This window comes from Pelophylax lessonae (assembly GCF_965119305.1).
Source record: "Pelophylax lessonae genome assembly, chromosome: 7".
Lineage (NCBI taxonomy): Eukaryota > Metazoa > Chordata > Amphibia > Anura > Ranidae > Pelophylax > Pelophylax lessonae.
The window spans coordinates 269,967,845-269,992,384 of NC_138774.1; the positions used below are offsets into that span (position 1 = coordinate 269,967,845).

At 45.2% G+C, this 24,540-nt stretch overlaps 1 protein-coding gene across 1 annotated transcript in view; it reads right to left on the bottom strand.

Moving 5' to 3' along the window:
• The window catches only part of GOLGA2 (golgin A2), a 159,646-nt gene that overhangs the window by 109,029 nt on the left and 26,077 nt on the right, over positions 1 to 24,540 (bottom strand). Inside the window, exon 2 of the mRNA XM_082263927.1 lies at positions 3,527 to 3,643. Within this exon, the coding sequence (XP_082120053.1) occupies positions 3,527 to 3,643 (117 nt within the window). The remainder of the gene's footprint in view (positions 1 to 3,526; positions 3,644 to 24,540) is intronic.

The window sequence follows — 24,540 nt, forward strand, 5'->3', positions numbered from 1 at the left end:
GATCTAGATTATACAGCCTGTTGCCCAGCCCGGCAGTTGATTGTAGATCTCCCCAGAGAAAAAACAAAAAAGATGTAAGGAAGGAGAAAATTGCTAGGACCGGAGATCCCAGCCAGGAGCCTCGGTCCTTACTCCTGACTAGGCAGAATAAAACTGATTACCTAGAGCAGAGAGGGGGGTTATATACCAAGCTGAGGTGGACCCATGGATGTAGCCAGGTGTTTTTTTTCTGCCTAGTCCTACTCCTGGAGGAGGCAATATAACCCAACTAGTTAGGATTTATGGAGAGCTATGTCTGTTGAATGAAAGAAATAATTTCCTGATTGTGTGACTGGCTCATCAATTTGCCCAGAAGTTTGCCTAAGATACAAGTCAGATTTCAGGCATCCCCTGCAAAAAAAAAAAAAAATGTAATTTTCTGTGAGATACTTCTAACTGGAACACGTCTAAAAGTGATGCAGGCCCAGCAGATTTCCTCATTAGTGCTCTGCAGCTGCACAGTTGATTGATAATTATGAACCAACTCCCATTAGAACCACTCAGCACAGAGGAACAGAGGAACAAACAGGGATTTCTTCAGAATAACAAAAAGGTAGAAATCTGCAACAAAGTTTGTTATAATCCTTGCAACGTACAGAGAACACCCAGAGGGGAATGTTTTTTTCCTCAACAAAAGAGGAGTTCCACTTTAAATTTATGGTCACAACTACGTAGCTACAAGACCGGATGTGGGGGATGCTAACTGGGAGTTTTCAGGCCAGGCTTCTAAAGAGACCCAACAGACGTACAGGTATGACAAATTTATTGATCATTTTACAAAGCTGCACAGTTTAATGCCTACTGGGGTCCCTTGACTACATAGATTAAATTTCTAATTCTGCTTTAACACACCAGTTGGTTGTTGCTTTCTCCTCCCTGCAACATAGTTTTCTAACCCATTGATCCATCCAGAGGATCAGATCTTTTTAAAACTTCCAAGAATAGAGTTACAAAGTTGTTTATTCTGCAGTGAAATTGCACAGTAGTGTTGCCATTCTGAGGAGAGGCTAGTCATTGATGGACATGCCGTTTTCAGTGGAATTTAGGTAAGATTCAAACAAATCTAAGTCTTTTGGCATCACACGAGGCAGCAACTTTGCTTGGTCTTCTAGATTCAGAATCTTCAGAATCTTTATTTTGCCCATACTCCCATAGTTAGAGGTTAGGTGAGCTTACAGACTGCCTCGTTTGTACCATATTAAAGTAGAACTATAGGCAAAACCTTTTTCCCCCATTTTGGCTAGAGAAGGAAGGGAGCATTTTTTTTTTTTTTAGCCAACTGTATCCCATTGGAGAGAATTACCTACTTTTCCGGTCTTCTAGCCAAAACAGGAAGTGGGAGGAAGTCCCTGCAAATTAAGGGGATCCCTTGGGTCCCCTCCAGGTCAGCAGAACTAGTTGCCCCACAAGTAGCTTCCAATGCTGTGCAATGTAACCATTCTAATCAGAGCGACTCAAGTCGCTCCGACTTATAAAAAGGTTCCTGCGCTTTTTTTTGCAAAGTCGGAGTGACTTGCATTGACTTCCATTATGAGAAGTCATTGCAAGCAGCGCCGAAGTCGCTGTGCACGGGCGACTTCATTAGTCGCCCGAAGTCGGGGGGACTTTGAGTCGGATCAGTGTGAACCGACACTAAGAGGAGCTTCAGGCTCCTTCAGAAAAAATAAAACTCAGCAGCTACAAATACTGTAACTGCTGACTTTTAATATTAGGAAACGTACCTGTCCAGGAATCCAGCGGTGTCCTTACCCGAGCTGATTTTTTAATTGGTTATCAGATCCTGCTGCAGCAGCAATCTCCACTAGGGGAAACCAGCAGTGAAGCCTTCCGGCCCATTCACAGAGCGCATGCCCGAAGCGGGCTACACTCTGTGAATGAGCCGGATGTGGGAGGGAAGGAGGGGGCCTAACTTCTGGCTGGAACTGGGAGTAGGTACCTAACAAAACCAGGAACCCGGTCCCCCCGCCTAAAAGTGAAAAATGCGGCAGCAGGGGGGAGGGGGGAGGAGAGCAGACAAGCTCAACCAATATGCCTTCCACTCTCCTGGTCGGAAAACCAGCTATAATCAAACAGCTCCAAGGTAGATTCCAGATTCTCACTCCATACAATATAATGGGCCAAACGTCTTGTGGGAATAAAACAGAAAACTCGAATGGCATAGTAACCGAAAACTTTATGTTTGGCGTAAAAGCAACACAGCTCATCACCCTGAACACACCATCCCCACTGTCAAACATGGTGGTGGCAGCATCATGGTTTGGGCCTGCTTTTCTTCAGCAGGGACAGGGAAGATGGTTAAAATTGATGGGAAGATGGATGGAGCCAAACACAGGACCATTCTGGAAGAAAACCTGATGGAGTCTGCAAAAGACCTGAGACTGGGACGGAGATTTGTCTTCCAACAAGACAATGATCCAAAACATAAAGCAAAATCTACAATGGAATGGTTCACAAATAAACATATCCAGGTGTTAGAATGGCCAAGTCAAAGTCCAGACCTGAATCCAATCGAGAATCTGTGGAAAGAACTGAAAACTGCTGTTCACAAACGCTCTCCATGCAACCTCACTGAGCTCGAGCTGTTTTGCAAGGAGGAATGGGCAAAAATTTCAGTCTCTCGATGTGCAAAACTGATAGAGACATACCCCAAGCGACTTACAGCTGTAATCGCAGCAAAAGGTGGCGCTACAAAGTATTAACTTAAGGGGGCTGAATAATTTTGCACACCTAATTTTTCAGTTTTTTTATTTGTTAAAAAAGTTCAAAATATCCAATAAATTTCGTTCCACTTCATGATCGTGTCCTACTTGTTGATTCTTCACAAAAATTACAGTTTTATATCTTTATGTTTGAAGCCTGAAATGTGTGGCAAAAGGTCGAAAAGTTCAAGGGGGCCGAATACCTTCGCAAAGCACTGTATAGGTAAGCCTTAATATAGGCTTACCTATAGGTAAAAGTCTTTAAAGTGGGTTTACAACCACTTTAACCAATGCCGTTAAGAGTTTAAGGCCCCTTTCACATGATCGGCTCCGACACAATTGGGCCAAATATTGACCTCAATGGGGAGGCAGAAGTCAGCGGACATGCGTCTACTGACACCCGCTTGGCATCCAATCCGACAAGATCCACTGAAAACCGATGTATGGCGATACGTTGGCCATTCGTCCAGCGGGTGGAATCATGCTGTCCGTTTTCATCCAATCTCCCCATAGAGTAGAACGGGACTATGACATGTCTGTCTCTGCAAAGTGAGTGGAGAAGGACCCGTTATTCGCCTGCTCAGTGGGCTTCAACGGAGTAATCCCTGTGGAGCAAGCGGAGTCTGTCAATACGGATCCGTCCCATGTGAAAGGGGCTCAAAACTACACTAATCTTTTATGTAGGAAAAAGGGAATTTTGTTCTGAAAGGTAAATATAAAAAAAAAAAAAAAAAAAAAAAAAAAAAAGATAGAGATGTACAGATATTAATGGCCTTAATTAAACCTACTGGATCCGGAGAGAGGCGGTTTGGAGTATCAGGATGGCTGTTCGACTCTTTCCCCTTTTTCTTCTTCTTGCCGCCTGCAGGTGCTGGAGGGGTCGTCTTCTGCTGGAATTCCTTTAGCTAGAACAAGATTAGAGCCATCAGAGCACACTTTAAAGACCGATTACAATGAATTTACACATTTATGCTGTTTGTGTACAATGAAAACATGGAATGGAGGTACAATCATTGACAATGTTACTCGCATGTCGTCCCGACAAATTTCAGGCAATTTCCCCACTTATATTTCAAACTCAATAACACAGAGAATGGCATTGAAATTTTTATTATTTAATAATTCAGAGATCCAGTCCCATTCCCCCATTATTTGGTTCCCCCTTCCCCAAGGTATGCTATGGACACATACTTTGACTCTACCACTTAGAGTGTAAGCTCACTTTTAGCAACATTTTACCAAAAGCCCCCTGTGCCCAGAATAGCACATACTGGCACTCCTACTTTCCATTAATATGTAGCTTCTTCACATTAAGAGCTGTAAATAATGTGGAATAGACTCGTTCAAGAGCTGGTTCTGTCCGACTCAGTAGATTGTTTTAAAGTAGAACTATAAGCAAAACTTTTCTTTCCCCATCTGTGTTCCATTGCAGAGATTTCTCTTCACTTTCTGTCCCATAGTAAAAACAGGAAGTGAGAGCAAATTCCTGCAAATTAAGGGAATTCCTTGGGGTCCCCCAGGATTAAAAATGGACAAACATTCTAATCTTCTCCAATCGCATAGAACAACACTCTGGTCCTCCAAGGCCACAGAGTCGAGTGAGGACCGGATCATTTTCCCCGCTACCAGCGTGTCCGATAAGTGGGGAAAACGACCAGGAAGTGTTGGGGGGGTAATTGGACGATGACATCTCTCCCACTGCCCATTAGGGCTTTTTCACACAGGCGGACCATTTTTCTCAGTTTTTTTGGCGGATCTGAACGGTCCCCCCATGCATCCCTATGGGACATCGGATGTCAGCGGAGACATGTCTGCTGACATCCGATCCGTCAAATCTGGACGGATGGAAACCCTATTTTCCATCCATCCAGCGGATCGACCGACGGTCTGTTCCCATCCGATTCCCCCATAGATAGGCATGAGGAACTGACAGCAGTGCGGAGAACAGCTGTCATCCTCCTGCTCAGCGGGGGAATGGGCGGATCGATCCCTCGCTGAGATAAACGGAGTCCGTCCGACGGACGGGCTGTGTGAAAGGGGCCTTAGGGTGATACCGCGGCAAATCCACCACTGGGACCATCCTTATGTTAAAGCGGACTGCACGCAGTTTAAAAAAATACCAGGGTTATGGCAGCATAAGGTCAAAGTACCGACTCAAAACAGCGGCGGGCGGTCCTTAAGTGGTTAAATAAACACTTTATACTTACCTAATTTGCACAATGCAATAGGACAGAGTGGCCCCAAACCTCATATTCTCAGGTCCACTTCTCAAGCTCCAGGCTTCTCCTCTTCTACAAGTGCCCCCATATCAAGAAGTTTGCTATGGGAGCACTTGTGTGGGCTCGATCTTGAGCCATGCTGCCTACATCCAAAGACACAGATAGTGCAGCTTGGCCCCACCCCCCTGATCCCTTGTCACGGAATTTGACAGCAGTGGGAGCCAATGGCGCTCACTGCCTCAGCAAAGCCTGTGAGCGGGGAGAGAAGACAGCGAGAGAGAAGAGGTCTTTTTGAACCCCAGATCCCTCCACAATAGTACCGGTCAAGAAAAAAAAAATTTTTTTTTAAATGTATGAAAATATCGGCCGATACAGATATGCAATGGCCAAAATATCATTATCGGTATCAGCAATGAAAAACACTAGCTATAACCCTCCTTTGCTCTACCCAAAATGAAAAAAGCTTTGCCCATAGTTCAACTTTAATGCAAGGAATGCATGAAAGTAAAAAATGTTTAGGCTTTAGAACAACTTTAAATCTTCTGAAAGGTAAAACTAATGCTAGGGATGTAAAGCATTGCTGTATAGGCGTATAATGCTTTGTATTTAATGGTTAGGCTTGAGATGCAATCAGTGTGATCTAAAGCCTTTTACCTGTGTAAACGTGTCTCCCGCTGTACATCAAAGTACGCCATTTCTCATTGTATGTGGTCTCCACCATTGCCATCAACTCTTAATACCTACTGGTATATCAAGCCAGTAAGCAAATTTAACAAACCTATTTATCCATTTCAAAAGAACTAGGGGAGACACTCCAAGTAATAATATGTGGGATCTGCAAAGTTCAGACATTCAACACCCCCCCCCCCCCCCCAGCAGATCCAGAGTTGTCCTGCAGAATCCTCTTTGTTCTGCAACTGATCGGTTCCCATGCTGCTGTGGGCTTTGTGACATCGGGAGGCTGCTGGCCATTCTGGGGATCAGCCGGCGGGGCCTTCTGATGATGCCCCACCCCTCTCCTTTGTGAATGAAAGACTATGCCTGTGATGTGTATACTCCAGAGGGCACAGGGAGCACAATGCACCTAGGTGAGTGCAAGAAGGGGGACCGAATCCTGTACAAATGAAAAAAAAAAAAGGAACACTATTTTAGTGGGGGGATGAGGTTTTTTGAAGGGGATGAAGATCTGCTTTGAGTTAGGGTTTAGATCAGGGATCCTCAAACTACGGCCCTCCAGCTGTTGTAGAACTACACATCCCATGAGGCATTGTAAAACTCTACATTCACAGACATGATCAAGCATGATGGGAATTGTAGATCCTAAAAAACTGGAGGGCCATAGTTTGAAGACCCCTGGTTTAGACCTACCTTAGATTTAAAGCGGAGTTCCGCAAAGTTCCACCCCCCCTCCAAAAAAATATTAGGACACTTACCTGACCTGGAGTACAACAATGTCTGCACCGTTTCCATCGGCTGTCGGGTGCTGCCGCCGCCATTGCCGGTAAGGGAACCCAGCAGTGAAGCCTTGCGGCTTCACAAACGGGCCCCTACTACGCATGCGCGAAGCGTGCTGCACATTCGGATTGGCTCGGCGGCGGGGGAAGGAGGAGGTCCAAACTTCTGAGGGATGGAGCCGAGGCGCCGTCTCCCAGAAGGGTACCTGTCAAACACAAGTACCAGTTCCCTCCTCCCCCTGAAAGGTGCCAAATGTGGCACCGGAGGGGGGAACTAATGAGCGGAAGTTCCACTTTTGGGTGGAACTCCAGTTTAAGGAAAAAAAATAAAAAAAGGATAGGGGGAGGGGGAATGCAGTATACATTGCCAAAACAAATCCTCTTTCACCCTGACACCATTAGGTAGTGATTGACTTATCCTGTTCTTGGCCAAAGACTGACCCAACTGGAATTAGGAATTCATTATTAAATATGTTCTTCTACTATATTTAAAGTTGTTGTAAACCCTTCCATATAACCAGTGAAGTGACGGGCATCAGATGATACACAGAGATGAAACAAATCCTCCTACATAAGTTGTACCTTCTTATCTGCGGTCTATAGCCATTCAAAGTCCAGAAGTTATAAAGCTTGTCAGAGCATTCAGAAAAAAGGGGGCAGGGAGCTGAAGTTACACTCGGTAGAGCTTAGTAAGGAGAGCTCTGAGAGCTGATTGGAGGGAAGAGACACACACCTTCACCTGAAGTTACACTCGGCAGAGCTTAGTAAGGAGAGCTCTGAGAGCTGATTGGAGGGAAGAGACACACACCTTCACCTGAAGTTACACTCGGTTGAGCTTAGTAAGGAGAGCTCTGAGAGCTGATTGGAGGGAAGAGACACACACCTTCACCTGAAGTTACACTCGGCAGAGCTTAGTAAGGAGAGCTCTGAGAGCTGATTGGATGGAAGAGACACACACCTTCACCTGAAGTTACACTCTGCAGAGCTTAGTAAGGAGAGCTCTCAGAGCTGATTGGAGGGAAGAGACACACACCTTCACCTGAAGTTACACTCTGCAGAGCTTAGTAAGGAGAGCTCAGAGCTGATTGGAGGGAAGAGACACACACCTTCACCTGAAGTTGCACTCTGCAGAGCTTAGTAAGGAGAGCTCTGAGAGCTGATTGGATGGAAGAGACACACACCTTCACCTGAAGTTACACTCGGCAGAGCTTAGTAAGGAGAGCTCTGAGAGCTGATTGGAGGGAAGAGACACACACCTTCACCTGAAGTTACACTCGGCAGAGCTTAGTAAGGAGAGCTCTGAGAGCTGATTGGATGGAAGAGACACACACCTTCACCTGAAGTTGCACTCTGCAGAGCTTAGTAAGGAGAGCTCTGAGAGCTGATTGGAGGGAAGAGACACACACCTTCACAGAGCAAACAGGAACAGAGCTGAGGCTTTCAATCTGCTGGAGCTCCCTCCCCCGTCACCTTTTTGCTCTTGGTGTCAGGGAAACTTGTCAGAAGTGACTCATACTGATAGCAGAGGTACGAAGCAGCAGACAAAAAAAGAAAAGACTGGATTGAGACAAGTACGCTCTATAGAGGGATAAGCTTTTTTCATATTTCATGTCTTAGGTTTACAACCACTTTAAGTGATAATGCTGGGATCACAGTATATTTTCATTATTCCTGTATTATACAACAGACAATTCTTCTGTCTACTGTAGAATGCATAAGTAAAGAATTTCACGTAAATAAATCCTCTTTTTATCACATTGGAGGATTTAGCGCACCATAAAAGTGCCTGCTCTATGGAATCATTAACAAGAAATACTTTTAACAGCATTGCAAATGTATTACGGCTGGTTCACAACCAATGCATTGGAGGTACGCTGACAACCATCTCCAGCACAACTCCAAAGTACAGACAAGGCAAAATGCCTCATTTCCTATGCTGTCAGCTCCCACCAGGGATCGACTGATATTTTTTCAGGGCCAATTCCGATACCAATTTTCCGGCCACCCTTCAGGCCGATAGATATTAGGTGCCGATATTCTGCACAGTTTTTTTTTTTTTTTTTTTTTAAACACGGTCCTTTTCAATTATATAAAAAAAAATATTTTTTTATTTCACTTTTACTGTTGTCACAAGGAATGTAAACATCCCTTGTAACAGTAATAGGCAGTGACAGGTACGCTTTATGGAGGGATCGGGGGTCTGCAAGACCCCAAACCCCTCCTCTGCACTTAAAAGCATTCAAAACCCCAAGTTTTTAAACAGAATACTGTTTTTTTTTGTTTTTTTTTGTTTTTTTAAATCTGGCGCCTTTAGGGCTCTTGTACCCAGAAGTGATGTCAGGACATCGCTTCCAGGTTACTACATCAATTCCAGCTTTATAGGAAAAAAAAGGAGAAAAAAAATTGGACTTCATCGGCCACAAAAGGAGGGATAATCAAGATATCCAAAATAAAAAAGTTAAAAGATTTTAAGACAAACCAATACAAAATACATTAGACAGAAGCCAAACAATCGAACAGGGAGGCCTACACAAGGATCAAAATGTATCCAGTGCCTAACCGGCCATATTTTGATCCATGTATACTCGGCTTTACCTTGCTCATAGAGGACAGATATAGCAGAGTGTTAGGAGGGCGAGTATTTGGAGCCTGAAGCAGAAGAAGCGCATTCAGGATAGGAACTTTTGCCCGCCGACCGTAATAAAACGCAAAGCTATAGCAAAATCACGCTGTGAGTTTTCCCGCGGCCATAGTAAATGTAGTCAGGGTGTATAGAAAATTAAGCTTAAAGCGGAGTTCCACCCTAAATTGATACTTACCTCCATCTTCTCGCTCCGGGTCACCTGAAAAACAAATGGATAATCGCAATTTTTTTTTTTTTTTTTTACTTACCTCGTAGAGAAGATAATATACTCACCTTACTTCCTTCTTCCTCCCCTCGGCGGCCACGGCGATTCGTCACTTCCTGGCTTTTGCAATGATTCCTGGGAGCTGAACGTCATCGCTCCCAGGAATCAATGCGCCTGCACCACTTCCGATGCGTGCGCGTCATCCCTCCACAGCTTCTGGGCATGCCCAGAAGATGTTTAGAAGGGAATGACGCGCGCGCACCGGAACTGACGGCGGGGCCGGTGCAGTGCATCGTGGGACCAAAGAAGACGGAAGAGGACACAGAAGAGGATCGCGCTGGCTTCAAGCTGCCCACACCTGAGATGGCAGCGCTGGACAATACATTTTCAAGGTAAGTATTTGTCCTAAAAGGTAAGTGCAACCCGGGACAGATCAGAGGCTAGCCATTGTGGAATGTACTAGCCCTGACTGTCCCGGGGGTATTTTTATTAAAAAAAGTATCCCCTGGGTGGAACTCCGCTTTAATAGCTTTTTTGTGCCAGCTTTTAGCAGCTTTCTTTTTTTTTTCTCCTGGCAAATCGCTAAAAAACGCAAAAAAATCTTTGTTCTTTTTCCACTTCTAGACCAACATCGGTGCATGGATGCATAGGATGACACTATTTGCTTCTAGAAGCTAGGGGGGAAAAAAAATAAAGGCTCAAAAGCTGCTGCTGGGTGCGTTTTTTAAGCTAGTTTGCATGGAGCCGAAGCTTGTGTTGACTGACAGCCGTGGGAAAGCGCAACAACGCAACCGCAGTGCTATGCAAATCACATGCGTTGTCCGTGCAATGCAAATTCAGCCATACAGATTGTATGGCTGAATTTGCATCGCATTCGGATCCAAGTCGTGAAGGACCCTTTTTTTGGTCCACACCAGAATCAAATTGCATGGGTGTTCACACCTATGCGATCTGATTTATGTCCAAATTGACAGTTTGGACTGCGATATGCAAACTAATCTGGGGGCTGTCATTAACTTTGTATTGGCACCCCCAGCAGTTCGCACATGGCAGTGTGAACTGCCTGCAAGTCGGTTACGATGCGGGAACCCGCAGTGAATTTGCAGAGTTTCCGCATTGCACCAGTGTGAACTAGCACTAAAAGTCATATACAGCGAGACAGTTGGTGTCAGAAATATATAATGTATACAGTGCAGGGGTCAGGGGGTATATGCATACTAGTGCGCAGAAACCCCAATGAGCCATTTTACTCCCTTTATTCATAGAACAGCTTCTCCTATGTATGTGACAAAACACACACCCATAAAACATACACACATATTATATTATATATATTTTTTTTTTTGGTTTTCGGCCAAGTGCATCCTGCAGTTTCGGTTGTAAGTAAGTAAGTATGTATGTATGTATATGTATATGTATATATAAAACAGTTTTTAAAAAGTATTTATATTTTTTATATGTAAAATTGTATTATATTTGACTTAATAATTAATATCAATTTAAATAAATATGAATTTATTGTCGGCCATTAGGCTGGGTTCACACTGGTGCTATGCAGGAAACCCTGAAAATGTTATGCAAGTTCCCACCGACATCTGTGAACCACTGCTGGTGTCAATGTAAAGTTAAAGCGGAGTTCCGCCACCCCCTCCAAAAATTTAAAGTCAGCAGTTACACACACTGTACACATACTGTAGCTGCTGACTTAAAGCGGAGTTCCGATAGTTCCCCTTCACCTGTAAAGGAATTGGATAGTTAGGTTTTTTTTTTTTTTTTTTTTTTTACACTCACCTTGTAATTGAAGATAGAAAATACTCACCTCAGTGTACTTCCTCCCTCAGCGCCGCGGCTCCGCCGTCACTTCCTGTCTTGCGATGATTCCTGGGAGCTGAACGTCATCGCTCCCAGGAAACAATGCGACGGCACCGGCCCCGACGTCACTTCCGGGGCGACGCCGCATTCCCCTGCTAAAACAGCTTCTGGGCATGCCCAGAAGCTGTGGAGGAATGCGGCGCCGCACCGGAAGTGACGAGAGGGGCCGGTGCAGGTGCATTCTGGGAGAAGAGGACGCGGAAGAAGACGCAGAAGAGGACCGCGCCGGCTTCAGCTGCCCACAAGAAGAAATTTTATAAGTGAGTATTTCATCTTGCAGGTAAGTGCGAACCGGGACGGATCAGAGGCTAGCCATTGTGGAATGTATTAGCCCTGACTGTCCCGGGGGTAGGTTCACTGAAAATTTTTTTCTGTGCCCGGTACTCCGCTTTAATATTAGGACACTTACCTGTCCTGGAGTCCAGCGATGTCGGCACCGCAGCTGATATTTCCATCGGCTGTTGGGTGCTGCTGCCGTCATTGCCAGCAAGGGAACCAGGCAGTGAAGCCTTGTGGCTTCACAGGCGGGTCCCTACTGCACATGCGCGAAGCGGGCTGCGCATTCCTATTGACCCGGCGGTGGAGGAGGGGGCCAAACTTCGGTATCCCGGAAGTGGGAAGGGTGCCTTTCAAAAACAGGTACCAGTTCCCCCCTCCCCCTGAAGGGTGCCAAATGTGGCACCAGAGGGGGGGGGGGAAACAAAAGAGCAGAAGTTCCACTTTTGGGTGCAACGCCACTTTAATGTCACCCTCAGATCAGTTTGCAGATCGCAACTGTGAAATAGTGCAGGAATCGGATCACACGGTGTGAAAACCCAAGCGTTCCGATTCCAGCGCGGACCAAAAAAAGGGTCCGAATGTCATGCGAATTCAGCCACACAATCTGTATGGATGAATTTGCATTGCACAAACATTGCATGTGATCTGCGCAGCAATGCGGTGCGAATCACATGTGAGGTCTGTGTATACACCAGTGTGAACAGAGCCTGATTGGCACCTTTAGTGCAAGAAAAGCTCAAGAAAAGTGTATCCCTTTAAATTCTATGTAGGTCTTTACACTTGTCCGTTACACTTCTGTAACGGACAAGTGCAGAAGTGCTTGCTGCATTTCGCATCCCCCCATTGAAAACACAACAAGAACACACCAGTGTTATATATTTGAGGTCACATGACCTATGAAAAACCATAAGCACAGTAAAATCGTCCTAAAATGGGTGCATATTTGCATGAGTTTTTGGCCCTTTTTTTTCTATCGGCAAAATTCCATTAACCTGGCCGATATGTTTTGGTGCCCAAAATTTCAGTGCATCTCTAATATATACAGTGGATATAAAAAGTCTACACACCCATGTTAAAATGCCAGGTTTCTGTGATGTAAAACGAAAAAAAAAAAAAAAGAGACAAAAATAAATTTCAGAACTTTTTCCACCTTTAATATGACCTATAAACGGTACAACTCAGTTGCAACAAACTTAAATCTTTTAGGTGAAGAGAAGTAAAAATAAAAACCTAAAATAATATAGCTGCATAAGTGTGCACAGCCCTAAACTAATTAATACTTTGTTGTAGCACCGTTTGATTTTATTACAGCACACGGTCTTTTTGGGTCTGAGTTTTAGCATGCCACATTTTAACTTTGCAATAATTGCCCACTCTGCTTTTCAAAAACACCCCAAATCTATCAGATTGAGAGGACATCTTCTATGCACAGCCCTCTTCAGATCACCCCACAGATTTTCAATTGGATTCAGGTCTGGGCCATTCCAAAACTGTAATCTTCTTCTGGTGAAACCATTCCTTTGTTGATTTGGATGAATGCTTTGGGTCGTTGTCATGCTGAAAGATGAAGTTCATCCATGTTCAGTTTTCTAGCAGAAGCCTGAAGGTTTTGTGCCAATATTGACTGGTATTTGGAACTGTTCATAATTCCCTCTACCTTGACTAAGTCCCCTGTTCCAGCTGAGGAAAAACAGCTCGATAGCATGATGCTACCACCACCATGCTTCACAGTGGGTATGGTGTTATTTTGGTGATGTGCTGTGTTGTTTTTGCACCAACCAAATCTTTTGGAATTATGGCCAAAAAGTTCAACCTTGGTTTCATCTGACCATAATACATTTTCCCCACATGCTTTTGGGAGACTTCGGATGTGTTTTTGCACAATTTAGTCGGGCTTGGATGCATTTCGTGGTAAGAAAAGGCCTTACCCAATGGCCCAGACATATGAAGAATATGGGAGATTGTTGTCACATGTACCACACAGCCAGTACTTGCCAGATACTCCTGCAGCTCCTTTAATGTTGCTGTAGGCCTCTTGGCAGCCTCCCTGACCAGTTTTCTTCTCGTCTTTTCATCAATTTTGGAGGGACGTCCAGTTCTTGGTAAGGTCATGTTGTGCCGTATTGTCTCCACTTGATGATGGTCTTCATATGTTCCATGGTATATCTAATCCCTTTGCACCCTTCTCCTGACTGATACCTTTTAATAATGAGATTCCTCTGATGCTTTGGAAGCTCTCTGCAGACCATGGCTTTTGCTGTAGGATGCAACTAAGAAAATGTCAGGAAAGACCTACTAGAGCAGCTGAACTTTATTTGGGTTAACAGAGGCACTTTAAATGATGGCAGGTGTGCACTGACTCCTATTTAACATGAGTTTGAATGTGATTGCTTGATTCTGAACACAGCCCCAGTTATAAGAGGGTGTGCACACTTATGCAACCACATTTAGTTTATTTTTACTTCCCCCTCCTACAGTTTATAGGTCATATTAAAAAGGTAGAAAAAGTCTGAAATGATTTAGCTTTGTCTTTTTTTTTTTACATCACAGAAACCTGACATTTTAACAGGGGTGTGTAGACTTTTTATATCCACTAGGAAGGCATGTTGGACAGTGGGAGAAAACCTGACGAATGGGTGCATAGGCTTTAGATACAGTCCTGATGATTGGCAGAGGGCAGTTCGCCTCGGTGCATTCTGGGATACTGTATAAAAGCCAGGAGCACATGCGGGGTCTTTGGCTGGAGAGTGGAGTCCCAAGGGAAGTGAGATAGCTGCCTCCGCCTCTGTAGAGGTGCCATCCGGTCGCAGGAGGTCGTCCTGAGGACCAGTGGAGCGGTTGAGAGGAGCTGAACCCTGAGGTCCAGGAAAGCTGACAGGTGAGACACTGGGACTGCAGGAACTCTTGTCAAGGGGACTGACATGAGGGGGGCCACCCCCATTTGTAGGATAGTCAGTGGACGGTTGTCAGTAGAGGAAGAGAAAGAGGATACTAGGGAGAGTGTCCTGAAGATAAATGTCTGTTCACTGAGTCGTGTAGAGAAACAGAGACTCAATTCAAATTAATCCATAGAAGCAGGGTGAATCAACAGCCTGGCTATATCAGAAGATAGGAGTCCTCAACATTGTCTATAGTTAAACTGAGAAGCCCATTATTTCCTTCTTTTATCCTTATTTTACAATAAACCACAAAACAACCAAATACGCCTGGACTGATTATTGGGGTTAGGTGAAGAGAAGAAATAAGGCTGCATTCACATGTCAGCGTATTGATCGCCGGCAGAATCGCCGCGATTCCGCCCGCCATCCGGAAATCATTGCAAATCGCGGGACACATGTGTGTTGCCCGTGATTTGCAATAGCACCCCAAACGCTGTGCGATGTTGCCGCGATTTCCGCCTGCCGAATAGCTGTAACATCGCGCAAAAAAAAAATCACGGGACGCATTACGCTCCAAAGAAGCTCTTGTACTTTTTTGGGCGTAATGCGCCCCGCGATTTTTTTTGCGCAATGTTACAGCTATTCGGCAGGCGGAAATCGCGGCAACATCGCACAGCATTTGGGGTGCTATTGCAAATCACGGGCAACACACATGTGTCCCGCGATTTGCAATGACTTCCGGATCGCGGACGGAATCGCGGCGATTCTGCCGGCGATCAATACACTGACATGTGAATGCAGCCTTAAGGATTTGTATCTGTAATGACTATGTGCTGGTAAACTCAGGGGGACCTGTGGAGTGAATAACTGGCAGGCCTTGCGGGGACAGTGCTACATACACACACTCACACATTCACCGTACCTGGTTTGCATTCTCTTTCAGGTGCAGAGCAGGTTTATAGCACGGCAGGTTGGGACTTAGGAGGCAGACAGATACAGCCTTCCCTCCCCTACACTGTTTATGCTGGCCTGGGGCAAGTTGGGAAGACTGCTGAGGGGGGGGTACAGTAACTGGTGCTGCAGGCTGGAGCTCATGTACTGAGAGCTGAGAGAGTTTCTCCAGCATGTGATGCCATGCTGCATCATGTGATTATGCCCACTGAGTGAAACATGTTAGAGGAGTAGTCCTAAGGACAGGACCATGTGCTAAAGAGCTTGTCAGCTTGTTAACCGCTTGCCGACCGCCGCACGACTATTTACTGCGGCGGTCAGCCCCATAACAGGTTAAGCGACGTAGTACTACGTCGATAGCCTGTGAGGGTCTAGGGAGCGAGCGCTCCCGCGTGGTCACGGAACCCCCCCGAGCGTGTGACCGGCGGACCCGATGTCCGCCGGTCACTCGGCGATCATCAGTGCAGAGGGAGAAAGGTAGGCGGCTGATGTAAACAAGCCGCCTGTCATTCTCCCGTGTAGAAACAGTGATCATACGGTTCTACTATGTAGGACCGTTGATCACTGTTCCTACACCTCAAGCCACAGCCAATCACAGTTAGAATCACGCCCCTAGGGACACACACAGCCCCTCCCTCTCAAAAAAAAGTTAACCCCTTCACTACCAGTGTCATTTTACAGTAACAGTGCAAATGTATAGCACTGATTACTGTAGAAATGTCACTGGTAACCCCAAAAGTGTCAAAAATGTCAGTCAAGGGTCCGATCTGTCCGCCCCCAATGTCGCAGTCCCGCAAAAAAAAAAAAAAAAAAACGCAGATCGCCACCATTACGCGTTAAAAAAAAAACAACAAAAATGACAAAAATCTTTCCCTTTGTTAGTAAACGTGATAACTTTTGCGCAAACCAATCAAAATACGCTTTTTGCAATTTTTTTTACCAAACATATGTAGCATAAAACAAATTGGCCGAAAATGTTAAAAAATTTAGATTTTTAAATTTTTTTTGGGAATTTCATATAAAAAAAAAATGTGAAAAATATTGTTATTTTTGCAAAATTGACGCTCTTTTTTTGTTTATAGCGCATGATCAAAAAAAAAAAAAAAAAAAAAAAAATCGCACAGGTGATCAAATACCACCAAAAGAAAGCTCTGTTTGTGGGAAAAAAAGGACGTGAAATTCGTTTAGGTACAGCGTCACACGACCGCGCAATTGTCCGTTAAAGTCACGCAGTAAGAAAAAAAAAAAAAAAAAAAAAAAAAAAAAAAAAAAAAAAATCGCAAAAAACCCCCTGGTCGGAATGGGGGGGTAAAATCTTCCGGGGCTTAAGTGGTTAATTACACTTTCAATGATAATGGTAAACAGGACAAATAGAAAAAGGTGAATCTCCCAAACGGAGACAGCAATAAAAACCGACAGGTGCTCCAATCCCTCTCCACTCTTTCCAAAAGATAAAAAAAAATTCAAAATACAAAATTGAATGTGAAGGCCAGTGATGGTGAACATTGGCACCCCAGAGGTTTCGGAACTACATGGCTTTGCCTGTGAGGGGCTGACTGCTGACGTCAATCGTCGTTAGGCAGTCGGCAGGTGGTTAAAGGCTTACCTATAGGTAAAAGTAAAAACATTGAGTATTACTACCGCTTTAAAGGCTTACCTATAGGTACAAGTTATAGGAGAGGGTTTACTTTACAACCTCTTTAACATGCTCCTCTTTTAAAATTCCCGCTCCCATGTAGAATTTGTATTGATGTATATACATGGGAGCCAGCCATACTTGCCGTATATACATGGGAGCCAGCCATACTTGCCGTATATACATGGGAGCCAGCCATACTTGCCGTATATACATGGGAGCCAGCCATACTTGCCGTATATACATGGGAGCCAGCCATACTTGCCGTATATACATGGGAGCCAGCCATACTTGCCGTATATACATGGGAGCCAGCCATACTTGCCGTATATACATGGGAGCCAGCCATACTTGCTGTATATACATGGGAGCCAGCCATACTTGCCGTATATACATGGGAGCCAGCCATACTTGCCGTATATACATGGGAGCCAGCCATACTTGCCGTATATACATGGGAGCCAGCCATACTTGCTGTATATACATGGGAGCCAGCCATACTTGCAGTATATACATGGGAGCCAGCCATACTTGCTGTATATACATGGGAGCCAGCCATACTTGCTGTATATACATGGGAGCCAGCCATACTTGCCGTATATACATGGGAGCCAGCCATACTTGCTGTATATACATGGGAGCCAGCCATACTTGCCGTATATACATGGGAGCCAGCCATACTTGCCGTATATACATGGGAGCCGGCCATACTTGCTGTATATACATGGGAGCCAGCCATACTTGCTGTATATACATGGGAGCCAGCCATACTTGCCGTATATACATGGGAGCCAGCCATACTTGCCGTATATACATGGGAGCCAGCCATACTTGCTGTATATACATGGGAGCCAGCCATACTTGCCGTATATACATGGGAGCCAGCCATACTTGCTGTATATACATGGGAGCCAGCCATACTTGCTGTATATACATGGGAGCCAGCCATACTTGCTGTATATACATGGGAGCCGGCCATACTTGCTGTATATACATGGGAGCCAGCCATACTTGCTGTATATACATGGGAGCCAGCCATACTTGCTGTATATACATGGGAGCCAGCCATACTTGCTGTATATACATGGGAGCCAGCCATACTTGCTGTATATACATGGGAGCCAGCCATACTTGCTGTATATACATGGGAGCCGGCCATACTTGCTGTATATACATGGGAGCCAGCCATACTTGCTGTATATACATGGGAGCCAGCCATACTTGCTGTATATACATGGGAGCCGGCCATACTTGCTGTATATACATGGGAGCCGGCCATACTTGCTGTATATACATGGGAGCCAGCCATACTTGCTGTATATACATGGGAGCCAGCCATACTTGCTGTATATACATGGGAGCCAGCCATACTTGCTGTATATACATGGGAGCCGGCCATACTTGCTGTATATACATGGGAGCCAGCCATACTTGCTGTATATACATGGGAGCCAGCCATACTTGCTGTATATACATGGGAGCCAGCCATACTTGCCGTATATACATGGGAGCCGGCCATACTTGCTGTATATACATGGGAGCCAGCCATACTTGCTGTATATACATGGGAGCCAGCCATACTTGCTGTATATACATGGGAGCCAGCCATACTTGCTGTATATACATGGGAGCCAGCCATACTTGCTGTATATACATGGGAGCCAGCCATACTTGCTGACTACATAAGCAGACTGACTTGCAGTGTTATATGATGGTTGTGCTTTAGTCCCGGTTCACACATATGCGATGCGGGAACCCTGCGAACCCACTGCGTGTTCCCGCATTCAACTCACACTGCCATATGCACTCGCTAGGGGTGTATACAAAGTAAACGACACTCCCAGATCAGTGCGCATATCGCAGTGTGAACTGTCAGTTCGGACATGAATTGGATTGCATAGGTGTGAACTCCAATACGATCCCATTCTGGTGTGGACCCAAAAAAGGGTCCTGTGCGAGTTGTGTCCGATTCCGATGCAAATTTGCATCAGATTCAATTTGCATCGCACACACATCACATGTGAATTGCAGAGCAGTGCGCTCCGAATCGCATGCTATGTCTATCATCACTCGAATGTGAACCGGCGCTTACTGTTCTTCACCACAATGCAAGTTGGCCAACTGACTGAAACAACATGTTCCCTGTGTGACCGTTATCTTATCTCAGATATGAGAGAGAGAAGAATTACATTGAGCCTCCCTGAGCAACCGTTTCCATCTGCTAATCTACAAATCACTATGCTTTACAGCACAATCACAAAAACATGGTAGAACGCAAAATGTGCACGTTGTATCAAAAGGTAAACTATGTAACATCTGAAAGTACACCATACATGTCATAGAAAAGGGTAAAGAACAATACAATACAAAAAAAACACAGGTAACTTATAACGTAATACAATACAAAGGACACAGAACAATTTACAATACGTACACCACACTATCTCTAATGAGTTCTACTGGGAATACACAATTCAGATTTGTGAATACAAACCAAATGGGCCCATCCTTTACCAGGGGTCTCCAAACTATGGCCCTCCAGTTGTTCAGGAACTACAATTCCCATCATGCCTAGTCATGTCTGTGAATGTCAGAGTTTTACAAAGCCTCATGGGACGTGTAGTTCTGCAACAGCTGGAGGGCCGTAGTTTGAAGATCCCTGCTTTAGGCTCAGCTCACACTATTGCGTTGCGGAAACCGGAGCGATTCCAGTGTGGGTTTCCGCATCGCATGTCTCTAGCAGGCAGTTCACACTGCACATTGTGGAGAAATGTAAGGTATTGCACGTGGGGGCTAAAAACAGATGCAAAAAATGCTCTACGGGGGGGGAATCCAGGATGGAGAAGGATTTGGGGGTTCTAGTAGAAGATAGACCATGCAATAGCATGCAATGTCAAGCTGCAGCTGCCAAAGCTTGTAGATTATCAGCATGCATAAGGAAGGAGGTATATTCCAAAGATAAAACTATAATCGCGCGTCTTAATTGGCCGGCAATCTTCTGGGACCTCTGACGTGTCCCAGAAGATTGCAGGGAGGGAGGGGGAGAGGAGAACTTCCTTTCAGGGCGCCGCGGCGTTCCGAGCGGAAGTGGGAGCGGTTACCTGTCAAAACTAGGTACCAGCTCCCCCCCCCAAAAAATGACATGCCAAATGTGGCATGTCAGGGGGTCTGGAGAAGGATCTGGGAGTCTTGGTTGATGATAGATTAGGCAACAGCATGCAATGTCAAGCGGCAGCTGCCAAAGCCAGCAGAATATTAGCATGCATAAAGAAAGGGATGTATTCCAGAGATAAGACTATAATCCTTCCACTTTATAAAACTCTGGTCCGACCGCATCTGGAGTATTCTGTCCAGTTCTGGTCGCCAGTCCTCAGGAGGGATGTGTTGGAGCTGGAGAGAGTCCAGAGAAGGGCAACTAAACTAATTAGGGGATTGGAGGACCTTAATTATGAGGAGCGATTACAGGCGCTTAATTTATTCTCCCTGGAGAAGAGACGCCTGAGAGGGGAAATGATAGCAATTTACAAATACCTCAATGGTGATCCCAGCATAGGAAAAAAACAATTTAGTCTCAGAGTGTAAGAGGACCATGTGGCCACACAATGAGATTAGATGAAAGGCTGTTTAACCTTAAGCTGCGTAAGGGGTTCTTAACTGTAAGGACGGTGAGAATGTGGAACTCTCTTCCACAATTGGTGGTAGCTAAAGGGAGTATGGCTACTTTTAAAAGATTCTTAGACGTACATCTCAAGGATCAGAACATTCAGGGCTATGTGAGATGATTACAGCCACACACACCTACACAGGTTGAACTGGATGGACTATTATCTTTATTCAACCTCACCTACTATGTAACTAAAACCAGGTACCCACTCCTCCCCCCAAAAAAAGTTTCAAATGTGGCAGTGGAGGGGGGGGGGGGGGGTATGAATAAGTGGGTGGAGCTCCACTTTAAAGTACTTATTACTACAGTAATTCAGGGTCCAGGAGCTCTATGCCAGCATTCTGCCGAAAACTTCAACTCGTCAACCACGTCACTTTCGGTGACTCTACAGCAGGAATAATTGGAGATTCAGACGAGTTGCTGTTTTCACGCACCACCGACAGCCAATTCAGTACCGTACACGCTATAATGACTGCATATTACATAGTTTGTGAGGTTGAAAATAGACATCAGTCCATCCAGTTCAACCTATGATGTGTGTGTGTTTGCTGTTAACCGTATATTATATACCCCTGTATGTTGTGGTCTTTAAGGTGCCCATCTAATAAAACTATCGATGCTCCCCGCTGACACCACTGCCTTTGGAAGAGAATTCCACATCCTTACCGCTCTTACAGTGAAGAACCCCTTACGCATTTTAAGGTTAAACCGCCTTTCCTCTAGTTTTAGTGAGTGGCCACGTGTCTTATTGTATCTCCTTTCTCTGAATAGTTTGTTCCTTATGCTAGGGTCGCCAGTACAGTATTTGTACATTGATATCATATCCCCCCTCAATCGTCTCTTCTACAGAGAGGATAAGTTCAGTGCTTGTTGTCTTTCCTCATAGCTGATATTGTTAGTAACGCCCCCTACTAACCAACAACATGGCCGCCTCCGAGGCGGCGACAACTTTTTTCCACCTGATTGGGTGTTCTGTGTAAAGAGGCAACTGGTCGTGTACTTTATTGGCTGCCGGTGGTGTGTGAAAAACAGCAACTCATCCAAATCTCCAATTATTCCAGCAAGAGTCACCAGAAGCATTATGGTTGGAGATTTTGGCTAGTTGGGAGTTTATGGCATAACACCGTTCCCTGACATCTGCATCCAGTCTTCTTCCAGATTGATTTTCGCCTGTGTAATTGGCCGAGCCCAGATAGCGTAAAGCCTCGTACACACGCACCGATTGTCGGCCGACTGTTCGGCCGTCTTTTGTCCGGTGCTGTCGTGTTGGTTGAAAAGTGCTAAAGACTGCACATGAATTTTGTCGGCCAACAACAACCAACTTCAGAAGTGATGTCATGTGATGGTTTATTCTCCGTGTGTTTTTTCTTCTCTGAGCATGCCCTGTCTTGCTCATCTGCTTTTTGTCGGCCGAAATCTGTACTGACTGACGAACAATCGGCCGTTCTTTGTTGGTCTACAAAAATTTTATAGTCTGCACACCAGATTTTGTTCGGCCGAAAAGTCGCAGTCGGTTGTCGGAAGCATCATAACAAGCCGACAATCGGCCAATCGGACGTTGGCCGAATATTTACGTCCGACAATCGGTACGTGTGTACGGGCCTTTACTCTCGCAGATGCGTAGGAATTAATCACGACAGGCGCTGAAATTGTACACTGAGCTGCACATGCAATGTATTTACAAGCCTGCCTGCTCACAATTTTTTTTTTCTCCGTGTAATGGTCTACTTTAAAATATGTAAAATTATCAACTGAAGGATAAGTTTACGCTAAAAAATAAAATAAATGCACATTTTTTTGCCGGTGTTCCGTGAGAATTACCTACCCGTGAGAAAAACCTACCCCTCGTCACTTCCGGTTCACGGCACTGTATGTAATGCAGTGCTTACATTAAAACAGCTGTGCTGCAATATGAGTCATCTCCGCTCCTGTCACCGTCACTTCCCTGATCTCTGCAACTAAATATAAAAGCGGCGGCGGGTGTATGAAAACATAAATCACGGAGCCGAGAGCCGCTTTTATATTTACTAGCCAAGATCAGGGAAGTGACAAGGACAGGAGCGAAGATGACCCATATTGCAGCCCAGCTGTTTTATGTAACCGCCTCGTGGGTAAGTTTTTTTCACGGTACACTGTGATCTTTTCATACTAGTGCGCATGCGCACTAGTCAGCTCCTCAGTTGTTCCATTAGGTATCCGGGGCTGTGAGCATGCGCACTGCTGCGCTGCTCCGCTGTTCCTGGCCGGAAGTGACGAGGGTAGGTTTTTCTCACGGGGTAGGTAATTCTCACGTTACACCGGCAAATAAATGTGCATCTACTTTTTTTGGGAGGAGCTTGGAAAGCATTGCACTAGCAATCAGCAGATCACGGGTGCAATGCAAGACTCCAAAAGACTGTCAGTGTAAGCTGTCTGTCCGTAAATCATACAGGCATTTCAGACCCTTTATATCTTGCAATTTGGCTACCACTGACAGATAAAAAGTGCCTGAAAAAGATGGCAGGAGATCAGCAGCACTGAGATGTAAGGATGAGAAAAAAGGAAAAACAACCCCTTCAGCCCCGGCTCACACTGCACACTGATGCAGGGCGAGACACTGCATGGAATTCACACAGAAGTCGCAGCACATTCCTGTGCGAATTACATGCGGTCTCTCTGGGGTGCTATTTGAGCAATGGCTCGTAGGGCTCCAATTGCATCGCATTCGCACCAAACTCCTGCAAGACCCTTTAGTCCGCACCAGAATCAGATTGCATGGGTGTCCACACCAATGTGATCCAATTTTACAAACTGCACTGTATTTTGCAAACTGATTTTGGGGTGTCATAAAGATATACTCTGCAATCAGTTCACATTAACGGGTTGCGATCTTGATGCAGGGCAGAATCTGTGTGAACCTAGGCTCGTTGTAAAACAAATATTTGACAATCGCTTGTTTATTTTTTCAGTTTCATAAAGTGCTTTAGCAAACTGTATTATTCAGTGAGGCCGGGTTCACACATATGCGAACTGGATGCAGAATTCCCATCGAGAGCCGGGTCACACAGTTCCGGGGCGGCCGCAGGTCGCATTTAATAAGGGTCCTCAGTGTTTTTAGTTCCGATTCAGTGCGAATTCAGGCAAAAATTCCGACCCGATTTGCACCTGAATCGGTGAACAGGGATGCACCGAACCCCCTGCTATGAACCCAGCTTTAGGGTCCTTTCACACCGACGGACTACGTTTTTTGCTCAGCGGTAGGGCTGGGCGATAAAACGATAACGATATGTATCACGATAGACACGTGATCGATATCAATAAAAAAATTGTTTGATAAAACGTTCAATATTTTTCCTTAAGCAGTCTCACTCATAGCGCTGCAAGTCGGCTTCTATTCCTCCTGCTTTTTCTCTTTTTTACAGTTGGAAGTTGCCGCCTACTTGCTCGGAGGCTATGATTGGATAGCGGTTAGGTACTGATTGATTTTCATTGGGACTTTGGAGGCGTTTTTCGATTGGTCCTGGATTCATTTCCGGTTCATCCGAGGTACGCTTCCTCTGTCCTTAGCAATGTGCGGTTGGCGCTAGCGGTGGGGGAGGTGATTGGCTGGATCAGACGCCGCTCCTCCCTTTCCGACTCTTGCAGCCATTTAATGGGGTGATTGGCGGTCCTGCACAACGCCCCCTGATGACGTCACGCTTTGACGAAACCGGTAGGGGACCGGTGATCGTCCGCCCTGTGTATACCCTGTAGTGTCCTCCTGTTTTACATCGCAGGAGACCGGGCTGCAGCTACCGCACCATCCATTCAGAGATCCCCGCAGGATTTTACCTGGATGTGGAGGTCACATCTTTTCAACTTATCACCTGAGCTTCTTAGTGGACTTTTTCCTCTCCACGGACTCTCCTTATACTGTTTTTTCAGTACACTCTGATACATTGTGGAAATTCATCTATATATATATATATATCAGTGATTGCCTGTTTTTGTGTTTTCCATCAAGCGCTGCATACTTCTGTT